Here is a 19543-nt window from a genome sequence, read left to right as displayed (position 1 = left end):
AAATTGTATATAAATTTAAATATTTTTTGTCACACAAATCTTTATACTTTTCTTATATAATTACGGCCTATTATCCAACTTTTTTCTCTCCATGTATTCATAATTTGCCGTTTTATTGATATACAAATTTGCATTTATTTACATTTTAATGTAAACTGAAATTCATTTTAATTTCTATACTTTTTTTCATTTATTCGTATACACAAACTCTATCTGCCCTCTGATTCCAAACAGCCATATAAGGTTCAATCTCGAACCAAGGGTGTTTTTTTTAGTTTAAAGATATGGCTTCTTGCAATAAGCCCGCCGATACACATATTTTCTGCACTAGAAGTTTATAAAATAAATAAATATTTAGTTAACCGTATCCTTATATGATTTTGTTAAAAATACATAAAAAGATTGATACAATAAAATAAAATAACATATTTCAAATAGTCCATTCAATGCATGTAAAGCATAGACCATAGACCAAAGTGAGTTCATAATATTATTTTATTGCAAGTTATTTATGATAATTTATTCCTTCCACGAGCCACCCTGTTCCCGCCTTGTGAACTGTCATCTGGTAATTTTGAATTTTGAGCGCATACAGAACAAGCCAAGGAGGTTTTATTGTCTCAAATGAACTCTTGACTCCCGTATTCATAGTATGACTAAACTGTTTCATATAATTTTCAATGGCCTCGAATAAAAAGGTTTAATTTTTGGTCAAAAAAACTATATGTTTTGAAATATCATCAAAAATACTTTTCCAGGATATTTACTTTATCTTCTTTACTTCTAATAACGCGAGTAAAAAAGGGGTGATGTTTAAATGCAAATAAAGTTGGTAGACGACCTGGGGTGTATTAGACGCATTGTATAAATAGTACCTACTAATTCTTAATAATTAAATAATAAAAAAAATTCTAATATAACGTACATAAATTTTTATTATTAAATATTTGTACCTGGCCACGCTTTGCTGTGGCTCAGTCTGGTTAAACATAAAATTAACAAAATTAAAATACACACATTTCTAATTTTACAATGCTTGTGAAGTAACGAATTTATTTATATCTATGAAAACAAAAATGCAATCGACAACATTGAAAATGTGGTGACAGAAATGTCAAGGAATACGTTGTCCAGTATAAGCGATATTTAGTTTTACGTTTGTTGCTGTTCCGTTCAACAGATGGTCTCATTGAGGTAAAAAAATGTTTTTCATATTTTTTTTCATCTGTTATCTCTTAGATGTTTATTTAAATTATTCTTCTTGCCCTCATCCGCACCCAATAATAGTGTTAGGGCACTGTATAAAATTGATGAAATGTTAAGTTGATCGTTAATTACCATATACGAGTATGAAGGTATGGTGATCAGTCTTTCGATTAAGGTACCAGTCATATTAAATGAATTACCAAGTGGATTTAAAAAAAATGTTTTAATTTTTCACCGTAAAACGCTGTTGAAAATGATGTGAAAAGCATCGAAACAAAAGGTTTTAAGAAATATATAAATATATATATTTATCAAGTAAAACTTCAAATGAAAATGTAATTATTGATTAGAAATTTTAAGATTATACCTAAACCAGACGGCACACTCGAGAAAAATTAATCACAGTTTAAATATTTCTCAACTTCTAACGTTTTACATTAAAGAAATTTAATAAAAAACAATCGTTGTTTATTTCATTCCTAGATTTCAAAAAGATCATTGAGCTTGCTTGTTTATTTGATGGTAGAAACTATATTTTTTCAAATAATTTATTTAAAAAATATCAATTTTCTTTACGTAAGTATTTTTTATGCTATCCATATGTTCTTTAGGGCACAATGTTGGAATATTTTGGGCCAACAAGCGTCACATGTCCTACGAAATTCACGAGCAACGTTCACATATCGTACGTGACTGCGAAACCAAACAGTAAGTAGTGGAATATGGTACCGAGTTCATGGCGCACCCCACTCACTCTGAGGGTAGAATGGAAAAAATAAATCCAAAATTTCCCGTCCTCCTCCTAAGCAGGAGCTAAACCGCCCCAAGGGCCGAGCCGCCCGCGCTCCCCTTTCTATCAATTTATCCAATTTCAAATTGTGGAATAGCGTGTGATGTGAATTTTTATCCCAAACTACCCTTTCTTTGCGATACAGATACATATAAGGTTATCATTGTATTGAATGATTTGAAAAAATATCCACGATGGACTGAGAAGATACATTCCAAAAGTGGTCAACTTCGTTTAATAAATATAAATTTATGGCGTTAATGTTTATTATATCCGACAATTGACACAAATACAGAGAAAAAATACATGGCATTATCATTAAAAAGTGTACTAATTTATTTTTATCATCAATACCTTAATATTTCAACATACATGAAATGGATAACAGAAATCGGAATATAATTTTTGGGTTTTTATAGGCCTCATGATCTGATCACTGGATGGTTCAAGTGATCACTAACGATGGCATTCACAATTTCACTCAATATTGACATCCATTTTTTCCATCTTAGATTCAATTTACATTCTGAGAAGTTCTACATACATATATTTCTAGTGACAGAAATACTTCACGTTTTCATTACAAACCTATCCTTAAAAAACATATAATTTCGTTTGTTAAAAGAATGAATTGAATATTTTATCAGTAAACCTCCAAATATTACATAAATTAAGTCTCTATTATTTATCTAAAAGTAGATGAACTTGATTACATGGATATTAAAGTTCTGTTTTAATGACAAATAGTGTAAGTTGATAAATATTAACTTGGCTTTCATACAAGTTTATAATTATAAGGAATTATGGTAATATAAAATCATTATCTTTATAACCTTAACGACAGAATTGAGAAAATTGTGGAGATTTCCGCTAAAATAATTGACACGATACTACCACATGACATCAATTGTTGATTTAGGAAAAAATAAAATTTAAATTAAATTAATTTTACATTCGTAAAATAATTTTACTATTAAAAACAATATTTGAATATATTATTTTCAATACACAAATTTCGTTGAAATTTATTTTTTTTATCGAATTATTTAATCGACTGTTCTGATGTATTCCTGAATAAAATTAAACCAAAATTAAAATACATTATTCTGAAATGATTGATACTTCTTTTGAAATAATATCAAAACTTCAAAAATAAAACTGACACAAAATGTAGTGAAAAATCTTCGCATTTCATACTTTTTAGTATATCATTATAAAAAGGTTTTTCTCAATAAGGTAGGTTACAAGGGAATCAGTTTTAACCTTTGATTCGATTCTTTTAAACACTTTAGATAAGGAAAAACCTTAAACTCTCATTACATCAACTACTCAATTGACATATGTAAACAGCTTGTAAAGAAACTAAACAAATAAAAAACATATTATTTAAACGTATTCATTTGGGCAAACAATTCCACAAATTATTTATTGTCAACAGATTCTTGGATAAATTAAGACAATGCTTTAAAAAGTAAAACGGTGTTCATATATTTTTTCTAAAAAAATACTATGAATATGTAGTGCTGAATATGAGGTATTGTTTATTTTTATAGCCCCAACGCCATAAATTATGGATTTTCAAAACACTTTTCCTTATCACAGATCTTTAGGTGACTAATGAAATAAAAACAGAATGATTTTTATACTTCGAAGAATTTCAATCCCTTTTTTGCATTGAAATTGTTATTATATGAAAAAAAATGTTTCTTTTTAGAATCCTTAAACATCACAATAATTTTCTTGAAAAATAACGTCATAAAAAATAAGAAAATGTAGGTAGTAATACAGATTTAGTTTTTAAATAAGTGGTATTTCTGGCTAGATTTGTATATACATATATACTATAGTTTTATGGGACTGTTTTTTTTTGCTGTAGTAGACGGTGTACCTTTACGAGTTTATCAAAACATTTCATTGTTTGTTTTATAAGTTCTACAAAATTGAAGCTTATAAAAAGGTGAATTCGTTTGGTATCTATTGTAAATGTTTTTATTAAAAAATTGGTAAACGTAAATAATTTCTCGGGATAATTTATGAGGTTCGAGATAGCTACTTTTTATTAATTTCTTTATTACTAGTTATTGATGTTAATTTTTGACATAAGTTTCTCAACTTTTTGTTTTCTCACTATTTTGTATAAAAACTACATGTATTCAATATTTTTTTTCATAAACCTTCAAACTATAAATACCAGTATTGAAAAGTTAATGATTAAGACAGTGTTGTAGAATATTCTATTCTCATAAAAAATCTAAGATATTCTAAGATAAATTACGTCAATAACATTTTCTGATATTTTAATTACAGGGTATTAAATATTGATGTATAATATAATGCTATGCTTGTCACAATATAAACAAAATATTTCCCCGATATGCGACATTATTTATAGAAATGGTCACGAAATGAATAAAATGTGCCGTTTATTTAAAAAAAAATTACACGTATCGCATGACCATAATGCGTTTATCTCGAACTTGAATCATAACTTGTTTTAGTTCTAAAAGCCTATTCATGAAAGTACTGCGAACGAGTTTTTTGACCTTGAATACTAAATTCGCACAGTGTGATCATCGGTAAGGCAAGTCAATTGTGTAGGAAATGTTTTTGTAATATATAAACATATATATATATATATATATATATATATATATATATATATATATATATATATATATATATATATATATGTATATATATATATATATATATATATATAAATAGATATATATATATATATATATATATATATATATATATATATATATATATATATATATAAAATATATATATATATATATATATATATATATATATATATATATATATATATATATATATATATATATATATATATATATATATATATATATATATATATATATATATATTTATATATATTTATATATATATATATATTTTATATATATATATATATATATATATATATATATATATATATATATTTTTGTTTTTTTTTGTTTTTGTTCTCCTCCATAGTGTAATGGTCAGCACGCTCGACTATCATTCTGGAGGTCCCGGGTTCGACTCCCAGGGGGGGGTCAAATAAATATAAGTGCTTTTTTCACTCTAATATTTATTCAATATCACCCTAGACTGGTACCTGAAGCGGATGGCTGATAACCTTTCCTTCATGTGTTAGCGATCAAGATAACACTGCGTTTATATGCAGTGCCCTATGCACCATTGGGGTGCGGATAAGGGTTGGAAGAATATATATATGTATATTTACATATATCTATCCATGTAAATATATATATTTATATATCTATATATATATATATATATATATATATATATATATATATATATATATATATATATATATATATATATATATATATATATATATATATATATATATATATATATATATATATGTATATATATATATATATATGTATATATATATATATATATGTATATATATATATATATATTATATATATATATATATATATATATATATATATATATATATATATATATATATATATATATATATAAACACACATATATATTACTAAGAGCAGGAAAGGTTACTCGTGACGTGATTTATAATATTGTTTATACATCATTAATGCAGGTATCCTCCATAATTTTAGAATTTAAATCGATACCTGAAAAGACCACGAGAACTTATTGAAACCCAAATTTAATTTTTATTTCTTGTTTTAATATTTTACATAAGATCCTAAAATAATATCCAGCACTTTAAATAAATAGGAATATTTTTACATTCTTGACAATTGTTTTATTATAAAAATTGTTTGCCTTATTTTGACAACATAAATTTATTTATTGTCTTTTTACAAACATTTTAAAATTATGATTGCAATTGTACCTGTGAATTGAATTTGTAAATATAATAATTCAATGGATACATAATATATTCATATAGAAAATATGAAAAATCTGGAACTGGTGTGAAAATGAAGATTTTCTTGTCAAATGAATAGAAGATTCCTGATTCGGAAAACGTTTTTGGAATCGTGGTACGGGACTAAAGTGGTATTTTTCATCATTTTGGTAGCTCTTTCAACGAGTATAAACATTTAATCTGTAAAAAATTATAGCTAAGCTACAAAAAAAAAATGTTGATAATAACTCGTAGCATTAATTTATCGCTGTGTTTTTTATGTATAAAATAGAATATCACAAACTAATTTAGGAAATGATCAATTTTTACATATGCCAAACAACCTTAAAAATCCAGGTCCAAATAATTACCTTTGTAACATAATTAGGAGAGTGAAGCTCAAGAATCGTTGAAGCAATCGATGGAAAGCTACCTACCACGTGGCCTTTATTTTTTTCTAAATTTCATCACGTGGTCAACAACCTTAAGTAGTCGACCTTCTAGCAATTCGTTATAAGAACACATAAAACAGAATTTAAAAAAAATCAACTGTCGATTTAAACACTCTTATCTACGAATGTACTAAATGTAACACTGAATGTTTATTCAGCGATAATCTTTTGCAAATATGTAAATATACCTGGAATTTAGCCTCAGCCTCTTTATTGGGCGAAATTCACTGCAAACAGTTCAACGTTTTTATTTTATAAATATGTTCAAATTACGCAAGAATGCAAATACAAATTGCTTTGCTTTACAAAATTTTATTTATACACCAACAGCTATAATTATCGTAACATTTCTAAGAATTAAAAAGAAATTAAATGATAGCTCAAATATTTTAATGTAGATCATGGGAAATGTCGTAACTTTTGTACATGATAGAAAAAAGAAGCCTACCTTAATTTGTTTTTGTTTTTGAGTCAAATTCTATGAACAATATGTTTTTCAAAACTTAAAACAGATTAGGTTATAAAATTGTACAGCTTAAAAAATAGTTATTTGTTAATAATAATATTTCGACGTACCGTATTTGGAAGCGTGTTTGTATTTGACTTTAAAGAAGGTGCCTTTGCTATTGTGGGTCCATGACCAGGTATGCTCTTTTGCAAGTTGTTAAAAATTGTGAGAGTGAGATGATTCTTAGAAAGAAAAAAACTGAAAACTAGTCCGCAAAATTCATTTCCCACTAATTGAATAAATTAATCGTATTTTCTTATTTAATTAATTTACCCTTTAGGTAGTATTGCTAAATAATATGACTCTATAAGTTAATAATAATAAATCCCTTACCGCACGCCAATGGTGCATAGGGCACTGCTTCATATAAACGCAGTGTTATCTAGATCGATTACACATGAAGGAAAAGTGATCAGCCCTCCACTTCAGGTACCAGTCCAGTGTAATATTGAATAAATATTAAAGTGAAAAAATCACTTATATTTATTAAACCCCCCTGGGAATCGAACCCGGGACCTCCAGAACGGTAGCCGAGCATGCTGACCATTACACTACGGAGGCGGACAGGTAAGGATAAGTTATTTGAAATAATAATAAATATTACCAAACAATTTTTTTTAATTATTTTTACGCTAAATTATAATTGCAATGCTTTTGTTTTGGATTGTTTTAATAACACTATTTTCCCAAAATACTACTTCAAGGATATCAATTATTAGTAATTTAATAATTTTCAATCAATAATGTACATAAATAAATATGTGACTTTTATGTAAAACTTGTAGAATTCATTAACTAAAACAAATGGCAAAATGAAAGTTTATCAATAATATTGAGTTTAAAAAAAGATGTATGGAAATTTGATTAAACGAAAAATATTTATACAGCGCGATAAAACAGGTGATTTTAATTTAAATCAGTTTTCGCTGAGTTGTGGTTTCATTAAAATCGTACAGCTTAGAAAATGTGTTATTATACCTGTTCGCATAACGCAGAGTCCGCCACTCTCCGTGCACACTCATTGGTTGAGTGTACCGTAAAAACAAGAAAGAGTAGCATTAGGCCAAAGTTAGTGTCAGTCTATTTCTGCAAGAGCTGGAAGGCAGTTAGACTGACGATGGTTAATTAACCGATATATTTTTGTTCAGTTTTTATCAATTTCGAGAATGGTGAACGTTGCGCAGACATTGAGGAAACATGAATACACGATTTATGTCATCATAGCGAGTTAGTGCCGATCTGTTTATATTATTGTGCGAATTTGTGTGTAAATTTTGCTATCGTGCAAAAGAAAAGTCTTTCTGATCTGTGTGAAACTTTCTTACAACGCATTTTTTGTTGTAGTTGTTTTGTATTTCATCAATGTAAAGTGCAGAATTTCTTTAAAAAAAAGTTAAATGAGAATATACCTGTTTGTTAAATAATGTGTTGTGAATGAAGTTTAATGAAAGTGAAAGAAATTCTAGGGAAAGTAAAATGAATAAATTGGTTTAATTAACCGGTTTTTGTTTAGTTTCCCAACACCAGGATTTTTTATTCAATCAAAATTCATAAAGTGATTTTTTCCAGGTGGATTTGCATTCGCTTCCATAGGGAGCGCTTCGGGATGGGCTTCACCTTCGCTGGTGAAGTTGGCAGCCGAAGACTCACCGATCCCCCTGGATAGCAGTCAACTATCATGGGCGGCTTCCTTGCTGGCCATAGGAGGACTATCCATGTCACTTCCATTCTCCTACCTCCTCAACAAGATAGGCAGAAAACCGATGATTATGTTGATTTCCCTGATTTACATGTCAGGATGGATATCTCTTATCTTTTCGACGTCAGTCACGCATATTTACATCGGAAGATTTCTTCTCGGAGCTGCAGTTGGCTGCACTTATGGCTCCGTACCGGTTTACATCGGAGAAGTTGTGGGACAACATGTTAGAGGAGCCATAGTAACATTCCTGGTTATGGCTCAATCCATGGGAAGCCTATTCGAGTACATCATTGGCCCATTGGTATCATTCCATACTCTGAACTCTGTTTCCATACTGATACCTATACTTATGTTTATCTCTTTCCTGCTGATGCCAGAGACTCCTTACTTTTTACATAAAAAAGGAAGAAGCAAGGATGCTGAGAGAGTACTGATGAAGTTCAGAGGCTGTACGAATTTAGAAGAAATCCAAGAAGAACTCAAGAGTATGCAGAAATTTATAGACGAAGACTCTGCGAATTCTAATTTCTTGCAAATTCTCAAGCAATTACTGGAACCGAAGTCGAGAAAAGCAATCATCATAATAACCGTTCTGATTCTGGGTCAGCAATTCACTGGTGTAGTCGCAATCAGCAATTACATGCAGACGATATTTATGGAAGCTAATTCTCCTATACCACCTCAGTATGCCGTACTGCTCTCGGAAATACTTTCAGACATTTCTGTGATCGTAACTAGTGTTGTCATGGATAAATTCGGCAGGAAACCGCTGTACGGACTATCGGCCATTATTTGCATGCTATCGAACGTGTTGTTAGGGGTGTTTTACTACTGCAAAGCTACTGGCTCTGCAGGCGCGGAACACGCTTGGATACCGATGGTTGGGGTGTTCATCCTAAGAATGGGTTTCGACGTCGGTATGGCGCCTGTACCAATGGTAGTGACAAGTGAAATATTATCATACAACATCCGTGGTTATGTTTCCTCTTACATGGCTTTCATCCAAGGCGGGTTTATGGCTATCGTGATCAAATTATTCCAGATAATAAAGGACGACGCCGGGCAGTATTACGCGCATACAATATTCATAATCTTTATTATCGTACCAACGGTGTTTATTATGTTCTATATGCCCGAAACCAAAAATAAGTCTCTTCACGAGATCCAACAAGATTTTGTAAAATCCAAGAAGGATAACAATAGCCTTAAAGTAGATTATACGAACGAAGCATACGTCAAAGATGCAGCTTAGAAATATGTTTAAAAAATACTAGAATTACGATAAAATGTGTACAAAGTATTAAAAAATCCAACGAAATTATTTTTTTTAAATATTTATGTAACAGAATATTAAATTTAAACGTTTTAGTTCGGAGTTTAAAAAAATATAATTACATTTAAAAAATCATGTCATTTTTTCACTGTAAAATATCTAAATTTGCTTATTTGAGAACAATTTTGACCAAAACAAAAAACAAACTTGACCGCTAAAATACACTGGCGGCATCGTCGGTATATCGACGTTCGGGCTTCTAGAAACCAATACCAGGGTATATAGGTCGATATATCGATTCTCAGCACTCTAACGGTAAATGAAAACATCAATATTCGTGTAAATTTATAGAAGTAGCATAAGATTATTATTTATATTTTATTAAATAAGTCTATTTTAAAATATTGTAATTAGATGGTAATAGTACGTTTCTTCTTCTAAGCCATATCCTCATCTAATGGTGCATAAGGCAAGCATCGTATTGACGTAGTGTTATCTTGATCGTTACTTATATGAAGACAAGTTAATCAATCCTGCGGATCAGGTACCAACCCAGGGTAACATTGAAGGAATATTGGATCGAAAAATAATAAATATTTATTTTCGCCCTCCAGCCCCCCCCCGGTAACAGAACCTGAAACCATAAGCAAGGTAGCTAAACGCGCTAACCATTACACTTCTTACGAAGGTAAACGTTTGATAACAGTTAGTTTTATTATTGAGATTATAAAATAATTAATGCGTCTGACGCATGTTGAAAATGTTAACAAGATTAAAAATATTTTATGATCTCATTATAAAACAGTGGAACCTCTCATAACGAGCATAATTCGTTCCAGAATCTTACTCGTTAAGCAAAACTTTTTTTTTGTTTTGACTAGCGTGTAATTCCGGGCTCATAAGTGAATGTCGTGATAAAGGGACTTACCCTTTCTCTGTAACTCGTAATGCGAAATGTCGCTCGTTAAGGGAGCAACTTTATCATTATTTGTTTTACTTGTTATGCGAATCACTCGTTATGAGAGGTTCTACTGTATATTATTATAACCCGCAATATAAAAATGTTCCTTAGGTGTTAAGTATTTTTAAACATCATAGTAATTTTATATGTAGTATTTTATATTTTTTCATAAAACAAATGTGCCAAATAAACACTTTATTATAGAAACTGTTCGTTTCATTATTACATACATGTTTCACAATCCACATTCTATCTCTTTCATCAATATTTTTTTCTTCATGAGAAAAAGAGATGTCGATATTTGAACTGATTTGATGATCCAACATTACATATGTATGTACCTACATGAAATCGACGTTCGTGAATGCAAGTGAAAGTTCGTACTTGACATGTGTCCATACATATTCATATGTAAATTCTAGCAGAGAAATATCTATTCAATTTGTGTCTATAGTAAAAAGGATTAGAATATTTGTATTCTTTATTGATATTTTTATTAGATTACTAAATATGGTAAATACAAGCATTATTCTGGTGAAAATACCTCCGGAAAGATGAAAAAGAGTGTCAGTACAGTGTTTGACAAACATTTTACCAATTGATTGACATTTGAGATTTCTTATTGACGGAAAATCGGCTGTCCAAATTTAAAACACAGTAAGGGACATTTTTTTTGTAGTAGGTTTTTTTGCATTTTTGGACTAAGTAGAGTCTACTTAGTCCATAAATGCAAAAAAAAACTACTACAAAAAAAATGTCCCTTACTGTGTTTTAAATTTGGACAGCCGAAATGTAGAGAGCTTTATTAAAAGAAATTAATTTTTATTTGATTTAAAATGAAAATTAAAGACAAAACCAACCGTCACGTCGCTTTTTCCCAGAGGTAGGCATAAAAAACAGAACGCCATACTTAGAAAATAGAATCTTTGCTTCTTCTACAATCATGCATCTCTTTATAAATACATAGCCTACGATTATTCTGAAACCTGAAAACTTTCACGTATTCGAAATACTTGTTCATGACAAGTTTTCCTCGCTCTTCCCCTGCTCCTATTTTCAAATATATTCACCAAAAAAATATTTTACTATTCTGATTTCACCATTTACACACCATTTACTCTGTTCCCAGCATTCGATTTCCTTTTTATATATTTATCACTCTTTCCATCTTTAGAAAACATACTCCCCGAATAAGTGAAAACATCTACTGTTTAATTTAAGAAAATGAGGAATTGTGTGAATTGTTATGTGAGAAAATAAAAGACATAATTTGTTGCAATCAGAAATTTCTCGATGACGGAACGCGATATTATTAAACACGGGACAAAATTGAATTTCATATAAAAAATTGTAAAGAGTTAAAGAAAGTAAATTCAATATATTTTACTGATGTTCCGCTATCACTCTCCAATTAAGACAGTAAACACATTGAGATCATTAAGTGACCGTACCTGGTCTCATTGAACATATTTTCCATTTCGCATAACTTATTTAAATAAGACTCCATTTGAAATGGTATTTATTTTTACTTTAGAGTAAAAAAATAGAAAAAAAAACAAACCTAATAAACTATTTTCTATTGATATCTCTTCATAGACGAAGAAATAATATTGTAGACTGGGCATTTACAGGGCTTACGACTTATCATTGGCTGGTTAAGTGATGACTTTATTTAGTGTAACATTCTCCATTCTACCTATCGACAACCACACTACTCATGGGTAGAATAATGAATGTTACACATGTATAAAATTATCGATTGAAACAGCCTATGGCAGGTCATAAGCCATGTAAATACCCAGGCTTCTATATTTTTCCCATCTTTGATGGTATATTAATAGCTTCAAAGTGGAGACCAACTCTGAAATTGTTGAACACACTCAAAATATTGTGTAACTTGATAAACCGTGAATTTAACTTACTAGAAAAAAACTGTTCATCACCGTCTATTGGGATAGGCAAAGAGAATAATGTATGGTGAATTTTTTTATCTTTGTTATAGTCTAGCAGATGTTTTCATAGTTTCATCTTTAAAATATCTTGGATTATGTTTTAAGAAAGATTAAAATACATTTTTTTTTAAATACCTTAAAGAGTTAACTAAAAAAAGATTGTTGTAAATTTAAAAATAAACAATTTATTCACCCGTTCTCATCCTCTTTTCGGATTACTCAAAATAAGAAACACTCAGAAGTCATTCTATTGTCAAATCCACTGTCTCCCAGCGAGCTTTAAAGTTAAGCCTGACATATAAAATTCAGTGTGAAAAACTACCCTCTCAAAAGTCGCACGGGTGGATTTCTTTCTTGCCAGATCAAAAGTTTTAAAGGAAACACGAGGAATGAGACACTTTTCAAAGGGTGATAGTTTGGCCTGAGAGGGATGGAAACATCGCGATAGGGGTGTCTTCAATCACGTTGCCATGGCGACCGCATCTCCCAATATCCAACATGGCCGCCGATCGCAGAGGGATCCGCCGTTTGTTGGGAGGAAAATAGAGAATATTTCACACAACTATGCGCGGTTGCGTGGAGTGGAAGATTTACATGGTACACTTTATGTCTCAAAAACATGTGCTATTAAACATGTTTTTTAACTTATATATTAATATAAAGATCTTAAGATCTCGATACGTATCAAAACTGTCATAATAGTAGGAAATATAGAAGGGAAGTAATGAAAAAAAAGACCCAGCAGGAGTTTTGTGAAGATAGGTGTCGTATCATATAAAAATTTCTATTTTTTTCACAAAGAACCGAAAAATCTGCTACATGGACCGTAAGCTAACTTTTAATTTAAAATTTTTGCATAAGTATGTGTATTAATTTGAATCAAATTCAGTTTAATTATTTATCTATAACACAAACATTGAATATAACCCTAGAAAGATTGTTAATATTTCTTTATCGTCTAATAATAGGTCATAATCCTAGCAGTTCAAACTTTGTGAACTCCCAGACTACTAAATTCACTTCGTATAAAAGCTATATGGTCTCTGTTTAGACATCCATAATAAATAATTTACGTTATTTAAGCATGAAAATTCTTTGATCCTTTGATGGTGATGATAAGTAAATATGCATTTATATTTTTAATTGATTCCACATTAACTTTGTGGAATGACATGTTGATTATTTAAAAAAATATATTACCCAACCAACTTCTATATATCCCTTAATATATATATTTTTTGGTTTTACTATTCACCTATAGATGAAAAGAACTTTAGTTTTCGAAACTAGTCTTGTGTAATGAAATGAAACTTAATAAGTGGTAATATTCATACGTTGAATTAAAAAAATATATATATTGACATCTATGCATTGACAACAATCTACTGAATGTAATCGAAATTCGTCCGAAAATAAATACGAATAAAGAGGTTCGGATTAAAATTAAAATAAACCTTAATCCCATTGTCTTTCGACACGTCTATTAAGCATTCATTAAAGTTTCACAATAACACGATTAACAAACGAAATAAAAGAGTTTATTCACATGAGTAAGCACATACGTATTATTGTAATTTCAAAGCATTATTACTATTTCAAAACGAATTTAATTCACCGTCATTACATAAAAGTATTTGGACCATTAATTCTGTTTTTTTCAAGACTGCTTCGGTGAAGGGCTTTGATAATTAATAAAAGGAAATAAGTAATTTTACCATGAAAAGCCTTCATGCTTCGTTCATGTATAAAGGTATACGACAGTATACACTGTGCGTAGCTTCCTTCACCTATAAACATCACCACGTACTAGAACAATTTGGTAGACTGACACCTTGAATCGTGAAGGTGAAATATTATTGACATATAAACTAAAATTCAATGGACCAAAATAACATAATGAACTCACGTCAATCACAGCACATCAACATAAGGAAATAAATGTGTTTCAAGGGAACTATGATTATTGTCAATAATATATAATATTATACAAATTTATAAATGCAAACATTCTTGGAATTAATGGCAGGTTATTAACAATTAATACCATGAAAAATTACATATTCTCACATATTATGTGCTCGCTGTACCCAGCCTAGAATTGCTGTGCCGAGGTTGGAAAAAATAGAAAATAAAGAAAATAGACAGCACACATTTCTATTATGTATAATTTTACAATGCTTGTGATGTGAAGAAAATATAAAAAAATCTATGAAACAACAATGCAACCGAAAATGGTGTCGAGAAGCACGTTGTCGGCCATAAGTAATATTTAGGATTATGCGTGTTAGATTTTACCTTTAACAGTTGGCGCTGCCATTACGGTAAATACTGCTGTTTAATAAAAAGTATAATCTTTTATATTTTTCTTTATAAATATATTCTTTATAATATTCAAAAGCAAATTCATGTTAAAATTTCAAAGCAACCTGAATATTTGAACCTATTAAATAAAGGATTTTGAGATTTTAAGATAATAAATTTTTCACAAAGGGAAAATTATATTTTTACAATGAATGCGTCAACGTATGTATTTACATGTATAATTTTGTAACATAATAAAATGAAATGGAATAATAAATAGGTACATGTACAAGTGTGTAATAGTATATTGATATGTTTTCTTTATTGCGTCATTTTAAAACGCATTGATTTAATGTAACAGCCTACATGTTATTTAAGTATTCAGGCTACGTCGAATGCATGAATTATTGACAATCTCAATAGTTTAATGTGAAATTTTAGGTTGTATTGTAACATTCACCATTCTACCTATGATAGTACACTTCTTCATCTTTGTTGAGATATCAATAATATGAGAATTTATATATATAAATATATATATATATATATATATAAATATATACATATAAATATATAATTATATATATATATATATATATATATATATATATATATATATATATATAAATATATATATATATATATATATATATATATATATATATATATATATATAAATATATATATATATATATATATATATATATATATATATGTATATATATATATATATATATATATATATATATATATATATATATATATATATATATATATATATATATATATATATATTTATATATATATATATATATATATATATATATATATATATATATATTTATATATATATATATATATATATATATATATATATATATATATATATATATATATATATATATATATATATATATATATATATATATATATATATATATATATATATATATATATATATATATATATATATATATATATATATATATATATATATATATATATATATATATATATATATATATATATATATATATATATATATAAATATATATATATATATATATATATATATATATATATATATATATATATATATATATATATTTATATATAAATATATATATATATAAATATATATATATATATATATATTTATATATATATTTATATATATATATTCTCGGTCATTTGTGAACAAAAATTTAAACACACTCAAAACGTAACAATTATTTTTCGTTAAATTTACAAATCAAATCAGTACTACGTACTTCACAATGGTTGACTTGTAGCATAGTGTAAAATATAATTAGTTTTTCTTTACATTTACTAAGTAAGTCAATAAGTTTTTTATATTAGATATTGTATATATATAATATGTATTATGTTAAAGGCATTAGCCGTTCAATAAATTAATAAATAAAATCTACTTTAAAATGCAATATGGTTGGCTTGTGACGCAGTACAAAATATAATTAGTTGTTCGTTAAATTTACTAAGCAAGTCAATACTATTTTACAATAACATATGGTTGACTTATGACGTAGTACAAAAAGTTTTACATGGAAAACAATTCGTTTCAAATAGAAGTTGCAAGATTTAATATACGTAAAAGGCATAAAGCAAGTATTGATCTAGCCCTGGGTATAGCCAGACTCTTACGTTTCATATGTGATCTTGCGTACCTATGTACAATATATTCTTCTTGAAAGTATTTGAAGTGAAAAGGGTGAAAAGAAAACAGAAAAATAAGGGATTTTATATTTTGCTTCTACCTACGAAAATAAATTCAGTAGATATATAACAGTAATGAAACTCGACTTCTTTTCTCTATTGAGTTTTTATTTACGACATTTACGATCCTAAGGTCTCCAGAATCAGATTGAAAACAACTCAATTAAGAATGAAAGTAAAATACGCATACAAAAATATAAAATAACATATTAATTTTGTTATTCGTGGAGTAAAAAAAACTAGAAAAACAAAAGCAAATCACGAAAAGCAAATTTGTGATAATCACCTGAACTAAATTAATAAAAAGTGTATTTTTCTCCGTATTTTGTAATAACATAATATTTTGTTAGTTATTTGGAATTTTTAGAGGTATCCGTACATATTTTTGTATTTTAAGAATTAAAATTATTATTAATACCGTTCATTTACCATAAAATAAAGATCGGTTTGGACATGAATGGTATGTTCTTGAATTTTTTGTGATTTTTTTTCCGATTGAAAAATATAAAATATCCCTTCGTTAAAAATCAAACCCAATGTTGTTTTTATCCAATACTATTTAAAAAACATGTAATATATTTCCTTTAATTTACTTTCAGTTAAGTCATTTTTGATAAGAAAAAGAAATGATTCTAATAAAACAGAAATAAACCGTAGCATAAGTGAAATATCTTTCTCGGATATTTTCAGCCGTCTTACAGCAAGCAATTTTCTTATTAGATTGAGACAAATGAATTCCGAGAGAAATATTGTAGGTAAGTATTTTGTTCTCTCGACTCTTTATTGGGTTTTGTGGTTTAATATCAACTAGAGTTATATTAGAAACGTATATGGAGATTTAAATTCGCTATTTTATTAGAAAAATGATTACTTTTTGATGAAAGGATTTCAGAAACACAAACGATATTACTTTTACTAGGCACATGTTTCAGTGAAATCAATATCATTTGTAATTTTATAACTTTGTTAAAGTATTACTGTATTGCTATATTAAATTTAAAATACTAGTTTCGCAAGAGCAGCCTCCCCACACATTGGTGATTAAAATCTAATATGAGTTTAAAATTGAAACAGCTTTTACAAATGATAGAAATGGGTCCATTGCACTTTTGTGGTAAAGGCAGCAGAGGAGGGGGAGCAGAGTTTAAGGGAAATTACATGTTTTTTAAATGTAATTTTTTCAATCATTTATTGTTGCGCTTTTATGGGTAATTTGGTGTAAACGTTTGAAGGAAAAACAGTTACTAAAAACAGAAAAAAAAATTAGGTAGATATCGTGTTTGTTAATTTATTATTAATAGTAAACTCAAGTTAAGCTCACACAATGACGTTTACGCATTAATATAACCATGATTTTTATAAAGAATTAAAAATTAAGATCCGATTGATTATTACTATGTTTTTTTACCTATTTAAATTTGATTGCATTTTCGTATTATTTAATTTCATTAAAGATATGAACTTTTAATTTTGAAATGAATATAAGTTATCCAATATATTTCTAGTATAAAATGGGGATTAAAAAGTGAAAAGATTATTTGAAGATTTTATCGTAAAAATGTTTTGAGTATATAATTTTTTCGAGATTTAAAAAAAATTAAGTCATGTAGAGAATTGAATTTAGAATAAAAGTATTATTTTTTACATTTGCATTTAACCATATAATCTTTAAGTAATATTAGAAAAAAGAAACAATTATTTTTAAAAAGTACTACTTTTAGTAAGGTTTATTGATTAGGTCAGGTGATTTGTTAAAAATAACATTATCCTTATCGTTCCTCGTTCACATTGTGTAATACCACCTTTAATTTTTTTTGTGTAAAATCAAGATTTAAAATTTTGCCATATTTTACATAAGTCGTTATTTCGTAGAATATAAATTTGAGTTATAAAATATTGTTTACCGTTTGCGCATGCCCGCGAAATTTTAGCATCCCCCGCATAATATCTTCGTATTCCGAAGTGTTACAAGGGAAGAATTTTCTTTTACATTTTTTTCTCTCACTTATCTTCCAAACTTCAAAGCCAAAATGTTTCATCATTCAATACAGTATGGGCTGAAAGTTAGCGAAACTTTTCCATATAAACTTGGCGGAAACTTTCAAGCCATATGTAATAAATGTAAACAGCTTCTGTGGGAAATGTTTTGTTGTCAGTTGAGGTTTTGTTTGTGAAATGGAATCCAAGAATATTTTCATAAGTAGAGTTAAAAATAAAACTTGTATTATCCATTAATATTTGACACCTCGCTCACTCCTTTCAAGAACGTCATATATCAAAAAACTTGATTTTTTAGGAGAACGTTTTTAAAGTTTAAAAATATAATACAATGTTTTAAAAATAAATATCAATCATTCATTGAACATTTTACTGTGCAACAGATCTTTTTAAGTAAAATCTGAAGGTTTTTTCTCCATGTGATAATATTTTGTATATTTAAAAAAAATAATTATACAATACCTTTTCTTAAAAATGCAAAAACTTCACTTTTTGCCCTTGTAGCGGATAAATATTAAGTTTAAAATATGGCTCTTTTTCTGGGATATAGTACATTTTCTTGGCATTCCGAAAACATGCTTAACTGAAAATTGACGATTTTTTATTTATGACGTTCTTGAAAGGAGTAAGCGACCTGTTATATTTCCTAAATATTTATATAAAAATTATGTTAACTTTTAATATAAAATACTACAATATTCATCAATCAATCAATATGTTTGTAATCATTTATGTTATTATTTTTCTATGTATTTTAAATAATGTTTGCAACATATGAACCTTAGA

The 19543-nt window shown here is 27.9% G+C and overlaps 1 protein-coding gene across 1 annotated transcript; it reads left to right on the top strand.

Annotated features, from left to right (window-relative positions):
- Positions 1–7913: 7913 nt before the first annotated feature.
- On the top strand, positions 7914–10973 carry LOC148301308 (facilitated trehalose transporter Tret1-like). Its single transcript, XM_088273457.1, has 2 exons — positions 7914–8063; positions 8406–10973. The coding sequence occupies exons 1-2, from the start codon at positions 8003–8005 to the stop codon at positions 9788–9790; spliced, it is 1446 nt and encodes a 481-aa protein (XP_088129583.1). The 5' UTR covers positions 7914–8002; the 3' UTR covers positions 9791–10973.
- The last annotated feature ends 8570 nt before the right edge of the window (positions 10974–19543 follow it).

Source organism: Brachycentrus maculatus, unplaced genomic scaffold, assembly GCF_059751285.1.
Source record: "Brachycentrus maculatus isolate JH-2025_06_01 unplaced genomic scaffold, ASM5975128v1 h1tg000582l, whole genome shotgun sequence".
Classification (NCBI taxonomy): Eukaryota; Metazoa; Arthropoda; class Insecta; order Trichoptera; family Brachycentridae; genus Brachycentrus; species Brachycentrus maculatus.
The sequence above is the reverse complement of the archived record's forward strand: the minus strand, read 5'-3'. Positions and strand labels throughout refer to the sequence as shown.

What these genes read in the sequence shown, in the direction of transcription:
- LOC148301308 (XM_088273457.1), top strand. Translation starts at nt 8,003, where the DNA reads ATGGTGAACGTTGCGCAGACATTGAGGAAACATGAATACACGATTTAT. An exon ending in GATTTATGTCATCATAGCGA is followed by an intron (nt 8,064 to 8,405) that starts GTTAGTGCCGAT and finishes GATTTTTTCCAG; the next exon opens with GTGGATTTGCATTCGCTTCC.